Source organism: Entamoeba invadens, assembly GCF_000330505.1.
Source record: "Entamoeba invadens IP1 unplaced genomic scaffold scaff_1105074725995, whole genome shotgun sequence".
NCBI classification, from domain to species: Eukaryota; Evosea; order Mastigamoebida; family Endamoebidae; genus Entamoeba; species Entamoeba invadens.
In genome coordinates, this window is record NW_004191664.1 from 42,612 (window position 1) to 50,658 (window position 8,047).

At 29.4% G+C, this 8,047-nt stretch overlaps 1 protein-coding gene across 1 annotated transcript; it reads left to right on the plus strand.

The window, feature by feature from the left end:
* Nucleotides 1-2,840: 2,840 nt before the first annotated feature.
* On the plus strand, nucleotides 2,841-5,485 carry EIN_244370 (protein serine/threonine kinase, putative; the record flags this gene model as incomplete). The annotated part of the gene is made up of 2 exons (XM_004183254.1): nucleotides 2,841-4,538; nucleotides 4,682-5,485. The coding sequence occupies 2 exons, from the start codon at nucleotides 2,841-2,843 to the stop codon at nucleotides 5,483-5,485; spliced, it is 2,502 nt and encodes an 833-aa protein (XP_004183302.1).
* Nucleotides 5,486-8,047: the final 2,562 nt, after the last annotated feature.

Genomic DNA, 8,047 nt, shown 5'->3' on the forward strand with positions numbered 1-8,047 from the left:
AGTTTTTAAGAAAATAACAAGTACTTTTCCAGTATAAATAAAAATAGATGCGCTAAGGTTCATTTGATGAGACAAGGTTCATTTATCGAACTGTAATAGTAACTTCTGGTATGTCTAATTATATGACACGCATTTTAATCATTTTGTCAACATTTTTCTATTATTTCAATGTGTGAATATGACTCTAATTAAATTTTGTCAACCCAAGAAACAGGAAATATTTTGGTTAAAAAGTTTGAGATCACAGTACAATTGGTTAAAGAAAACAGCGAATTACTAAAAGTAGATAACAACACACAAAATATACTCAAATCTATGGTTCAGAATTATTTAGAGAATAGTTCGATAGAAATCAAAAGACAGTATTCAATTGAAGCAAAAAACTATCAAGCGAGGTGATTTGACATTTTAAATTCGAATGAATTAACTGAAATCGCAACAACAAAAAGAAAAGTTGAAGATTTAATTCAAGGAAAAGTTAACGAAAAATTTGGAATGCTTTCAAACAATTTTAAATATGAAATCGCAACTTTTGTTAACCAAAATTGGCAAACACCGAAATTGAAATACGAAAATTGCTTTTACAATATCAGAAAAATGCAAGAAGAGATATAGTTGATTGGGGAAACATTAAAATCAACAATTGTGCACAAACCATTTATTCAAGTTTTATCAATAATTTCAATTCCAAAACTGTTCAACAAGTTCGATCTTTTGATGTTGTGGCCAACAATGACATTCTTAGACATTTGTTTGAAACAACATACGATAATTCGATACGTACTTCATATCCAACTGTTTCAAGAGTTGTTTTTCCATCAGTGCAACACAACAACGTCGTCTCTTTACTTAGAAGTGTGAATGAATTTGTGGATAACTATTTTAAAACACATATTGTTTACCTTTCAACTGTGAATGAACTGAAAATGTGTGAAAGGGTAAGAAATTTGACACCTGGTCAACAATATAGCATGTTTAGAAACAAAAGAGAATTTATTGTTGTAGCAAAGACTGTAAATACAGTAGAATTACCTGGGTTAAATGTTGAATACAGAAGAGAGAGATGGTAAAGTGGAAGACATTGTGGGTATCACTTTATTGGAAATGAACAACTAAATGCAATTGGTTACACTTTTGATCCTGAAACCTTTACTATTACTTTGGCATTGAATAATGTGACTAACAATACATGGTACGAAGAAAGTAGTGGAGGAGGATTTTTAGGGTTGAGTTATACAACTTATACTAAAAGTACAATTGAGAAAATCAAAGTCACTTTCAATAATAGATTCCTAAGAATTGGCATTAATTCGGGTGATGCTGCAAGAACTCCGCTTCAAAATGGTGCCGAATTTACTTCAAATGGAGGGACTCGTACAATTGGGACTATCCAAATTGAGTTTATTTAACTCATTTCAAACTCTTTAAATGAGTTTTTTCTTAAATTTATATTTATTTTTGTATATTCAAAAATCAAATTTTTAATAATTTAAATATGTAACACATCAAAATAAAACAATAAAAAATTACATTTAAATAACTCATATTATAGTTTGGGCTTTTTTATTTTGGATTGTAATTAAAACAGAAGTATATACATAATAATATTATTATTATTTATTAATAATTAATGTGTACAACATTCTGATATGATTAAATTTAAAATTTATGTGAAGTATGCCATTTTATTGGTGTTTTTTTATGAATAGTATTTGTACCAATAAAATATTTTTTACCATGTATTGAATAAAGTTCTTTATATGTTGGCTGTTTTTCGATTGATGGTGAATGCAAACAATGTATAGATGGGTATAGTCTTACATCATCTGAAAAATGTGAAATATGTGGAATTAAATTTTACTATCAAAATTCAAAATGTGTTTCTTGTCCAGATATGACATACCAAGATGTAGAAGGTAAAACATCTTGTAAAGCATGTTAAACATCGTGTTCTTCTTGTAAAGCTACAAATAAAAAGTGTTTGAGATGTTTTGTTGAGTATGGTTATAACTCTTCTCTTCAACTTTGTCATGAATGTGGAGCAATAACATATTCTAAAGGTGGGATTAGCAGTTGTTTACCATGTGAAAGTGTATGTACCGGGGGTTATAAAGAGAGTGGTTATTGTTCATCTTGCACTTCTGGATTCAAATATGTATCCAACACATGTATTTCTTGTTCTTCATCGAGTCATTGTGTTTCTTGTAATGCACAGAGTGATGAAAATGAAGCTTTATGGAAGTGTGCAGAGTGTTCTAATGGGTATTATTTATAAAACGGAGATTGTTATTTATGTAATACAATCGATCCTCAATGTGACACCTGTTCGACCAAAAGTAAAATATGTAAAACCTGTAAAACCGATTATATTGTTAATAATCAATGCCAACAATGCCCCGAAGGAAAAGTAAAGAACGATGAAAAAACATGCATTAAATCTTATGAGTCGATTTTCTATTTTCCAAAAGGCTGTTTAAGAAGATATGACCCAGAAGTGTGTGCAGTGTTCCCAACCTCATGTTTTATCAAATGATTCAAAAAGATGTTTGTTGGGAATGAAGACTACAAACATTACGACTCGGACACCAAAACATCCAAAAACAACATGGAAAATTGTATAACACATGTTGTTAATACCTGTTTTGAATGTAACAGTACAATTTTAATTGAAGGAAAGTGTGTGAAACCCTATAGTTAATGTGAGACATTCAAAATAAGTAATTGTCAAAAATGCTCAACAGATGTTATCACTTCTGTAAATGACTGCAATTTAAACGATAATTGTAAATACCAATTAAATTTAAAAAACGACCAAAAAATGAATTACCTTCAATGTTTAGATGGCATTTCTTGTGGTAATGCCAACACAAACTGTAAAACTTCAAAAAATTCATTTTGTTACAAAACAAAAAAAAGGATTTTTAAATGATGGAAATTTAATAATAAATTGTAATAGTGGAAGCTTGTGTTTATTTACAAATGGACAAGAAGTTGATTTTGAATGTGCATTACCACAAATACTGTCTGACAAAATGAAGTGTTTTGTTGATCAAAATTGTATTAAAGAAAAAAGCAATCAATGCGTGAAGTGTTCTAAAAATCACCACATCATAAATGGGGGTTGTGTGTTAAACGAGATGAGCTGTTTAATTCAAAACCAAGAAATTTGTCTTATGTGTAACAACACTATCAACAACAATGGGATATACATAGACTCTTCGACCATCAATTGCGATAATTATGATAGTACTTGTAATAAATGTGAGGATGGATTTTACAAGTCGACTGACAAATGCCTGAATATTACAGCCGACTTTCCAAATTGTGAAAAGATGAGTCCGAATATTCTTGGATGTGCGGAATGTATTACCAATTTTTATTTAAATGAACACAACAAATGCAATGAACTCGAAATTGTCAAGACAACAAAAAACACCAAAATAATAAAAACAAATTCAGAGAATGAAGATGTTTCAAATTGTTTAGAAAAGACGACAAAAGGATGTGTTCGTTGCTCTGATACATATTACCTTCAAGACTACAAGTGTATTAAATGTGAGTATCCATGTGTGAAATGTAAGAACTTAACATATTGTACTGGATGTGATGCTTATTCGTACACAAACAACAAAGGCGATTGTATTGAAATTAACGATTTACTCTCAAAGTGTGATTTGGTGATGGCAACATACACTGGATGTGTTGTTTGCAAAGATGGATATATGCGGTCTTCTGATGGGAAGGCTTGTGAGAAATGTGATGTTTCTTGTAAAACGTGTACAAATGATGGCAATTGCATTTTATGTGAAACTAAATATTACAGAACTCTACAAAATAGCACAAAATATTTTAACCCCCAAAGTGATTTATTTGGATGTCAGAACAAGACCACGAAAGGGTGTTCTAAATGTGAAAATGGTTTTTATTTGGATTCTCATTTATGTTATAAGTGCAGAGATAATTGTACTTTGTGTAGTTCATTTGATTTGTGTTATAATTGTTCTGAAAACCACATTCTTACTAGTGGAAGTTGTATTCATTATTCAGAAGTTCCCAATTGTGTTGCGTCATTAGACAACAAATGTTCATCTTGTTCAGAGGAATATAAATTGGATAAAGAAACCTTTCTATGTAAAAGTAAGAAAAATTATGGACTTATTATAGCCCTACCAGTGGTTTTAGTATTTATGTTAATTCTTTTAATAATTTCAATTATTGTGGTCATTTTAGTAATTATCAGAAAACTCCAAGAAGTTGTAAAAATGCGAAACATTTGTGTTTTCCCAATGAAAAAGTCAAATGTCAAAACGGTCACGTTAGAAGGTACTGTTTTATCAAACAAAAGTTGTTTGACATTTTCAGAAGATAGTGAATTACTCCCTGTGGACGAGGAAAGTCGAGAACTCGTCTGCATTGGCAACAAAAGCAAAGGAATTTTAAAAGTGCAACTCACAACACGTTTTGGGTGTGATAAATACATAATACGAACAGAGCCACAATTGGTTACATTAAAGAGAGGAGAGGCGTGTGAGTTTGAAGTGTTTATTATACCTCTTTGCACAATGAAAATGACAGACGAAATAAAAATAGTGACATTAGACTTAAAAAAGGAGAGACGAAAACAGTCTCTTTAAATATCACACTTACAACTGAAAATTCTTCTAAATTGGATTATGACGAGTTGATAACAAAAAAGAAATTGGGCGAAGGTTCGTTTGGTATAGTGTATAAGGGTTCGTTTAGAGGCAACATCGTTGCAATCAAAAAGATGAAAAGTTTAGAAGGTGGTGATGCGGAAGAACAAATGAAACAATTTTCAAATGAAGTGTCAATGTTAAACAAATTTAGGAGTGAATATATCGTCCACTTTTATGGTGCTGTTTTTATTCCAAACCGAGTATGTATGGTCACCGAATTTGCACAATATGGAAGTTTACAGGACTTGATCAATCGAACCAAAATCAATGGAATGCCTCGATTTAGTGTCAGAGTCAAAATCATGATGGATCTTGCAAATGGGATTTCATATTTACAAGCAAATAGAATTTTACATAGAGACATCAAACCAGACAATATATTGGTATTCTCGTTGGATGTCGAAGAGAAAGTGAATGGTAAATTGACTGATTTTGGATCATCAAGAAACATCAATTTGATGATGACCAACATGACTTTCACAAAAGGTATTGGAACACCAATGTACATGGCACCTGAGGTGTTAAACCAAGAAAAATATACAAAAGGAGCTGATGTGTTTTCATTTGGAGTAACTATGTATGAAACATTTGGGTGGTCTGAAGCGTATAATAAAATACAATTTAAATTTCCATGGAAAATAGCAGAGTTTGTTATTAATAGAAACCGATTGCCAAAGAAAGAAATGATGAGCGACAAACAGTACGAATTGATTGATAAATGTTGGAAACATGAAAATAAACAAAGACCAACAATAATAAAAAAATTGAGATCAAATGATTTCATTTGATCTCAATTTTTGATAAAACTACACATCAATTGGTTCTAAACAGAGTGTCCAAATTTTGTTGATAAGATCTGTTCATTAAAACTTGATAAATTATTTTTATTTATTATCTATTATGAAATTAATGATAATAAATAAAGGTTATGAAAATAAATCGTTATTATAATACACCGAAATTGTATTTAAAAAATCAATAAAGAATCAATTACTGTTAACATCATAATTCGCATAATATGAATTTTCGTCTTCATCACATTTTTGTTGATATTCATAATCTTCTTCTAAATCTTGACATTCATATTCATTGTTTTCATTGTCATATTCGTTTGTATCACTGCTATCACCATTAATTATGTTTTCTTTTTTTCTAAAAATTGTTGGTTAAAATCATTTTGTGCAAAATTGTGGTTTAAATCATCAAACATCCAATCACCTTCTTTTGCGTCTTGTGTATTGTTATAATCAACATTTTGACATTATAACTGTCAATACACTCAAAAGAACAGTTCTCAATCAAACTTATTTGTTTTATAACATATTTTTGCATTTGGCACAATTGATTAAACGGCAGTCCACAAATGTTAAATTTATTTTTAAATGATTAGATTATGATATCAGGCATTTTTTAAGATACATTCCATCTTATGATAATGTCAAATTACTCATATGTTCAAGTTTTAATATTTTCAAACAATTCACATCTTTGAACGACACTATATTATTTTGTGTCCACGAAACTGCCAATTCTTCTATGTTAAAAAACAGAAATTTAATTGGAGGAATTGGGTCATAAAATTCAAACTTTTGGGTTTTATTACTTAACACTCTAATTTCTTTGGAACTATTATTTGTAAAAGTAACTTCACCAAATAGGGAAAGTTTTTTTAACGTTGGTACATTGATCATTTACCAACACTGCAACATTTTAAAAAAATGGTTCCTTAGTGTTTATGATGTCTGGTATGACCGTCATTTTAACGTATTTTTTCAAAAGTGGATAGTGAGATAATTTAACTGTTATTTTGATGTTTTCAACCATGTGTTGTCAACACCAAAAATATCATTGTGTCCAGAATTCATATTATTCAAATAAGTTAAACGCAACTCTATATGTTCGTTTACACTACTTTCTATTATTTTTGATAGTTTGTTTTACAATTAAGAGCTTTGCGTTTTATTATATGGCTTTTTAAACCAAATTAATACACTCTTAGAAACTACAAGTTTTTTCATTGTATACTCTATATCATAACCATTTAGAATATTTGTATAACTTTTGAATTTGAATTATTTGATTATTTTTCCAAAGATATAGACAAGTTATTGAAATCAAAAACGATTGTTATTCCAAATTATTTTAAACACAATTCAACATGTTCCGAAAAACGTCTTGAAAATATTTCTTTGTTATAATTTAAGTTCTCATTTTGAATAAAAATTGTTTAATCATTTGGGAAAAAATGAGGAATTCCATTTCTGTGTATTTATCTACAAAATCAAAAAAGTATAAAAACACCTAAAAAATATTAACATCATTCCTTTTTAATATCATCATTACAATTATTGGTTTTAATTAAGTTGAAACTCCAACATCCATTACATCAAAGTTTAGGTGAGTAATTTTATATAGTATTTTTACATATTCATCATTAGTCACCGTGGTTAGCGAAAACTTTGAAACACAAAAATTTTGAATGTAAACTGTTTCCCAAAAGTCGATAGTACCCCAAAATATTTTGGTCTATTTTTATCATAATGTTTTGGGAAAACTACGGAATCTATTTATATTTCAATATCAACTTTTTTCAAAAATTAAAACCATTAATTGTTGAAAATCTTAATTAAAAACACGTAAAAATAAGATACAATTTATGTAATAACACTTTTTTTCTCGAGCAACTTTTTTAAAGAAGCTGGCCAATGAATTTACCTTTTTCTTGAATACAAAGAGAAAATCTTTTTTCCATCGATTGCATTAAATTGTTAATTGTATCCATTGGTATCGATTCCCATTCTTTCTTCAGCACTCTAAACAAACTCTTTTTGTTTTTAAAATATTTTTTCTTTTTTCTAATTCTATTTTCAAGTATCGACCAAACGTTTTCAATTGGTGATGAATCCGGACTTGAAGGAGGCCACCCAGTCAATCTCACTTTATTGTTCTCCAAAAAATTCAATGTCGTTTTTCCTGTGTGTGGCTTGGCACCATCTTGTTGGAAATAGACTATTTGTTTGTTGCGTTCTCGTCTAATATCATCAAACACTTTATTACTTTCAAGCATGTGTTGATAGCCAATTGCATTAAGTCTGTTGTCACATAGTAACAACTGTGATTTGTAATTATTTCCGATTGCTCCCCAAACCATCAATGAATCGTTGTGTTTTGGAAGTGTTAAAAACATTGATTTAAACATCTTATTGTTCTTTTTAATAAGTAAAGTTTGATTTCCAATATTAAATGAATTTATTCTGTTATATCTCATTTTCCTGCTTTGTGATACAACAGTTTCCATTATCTGAAACATCAAATCTCGACTCATCACTTATAATAGCCTCTTTCATTTT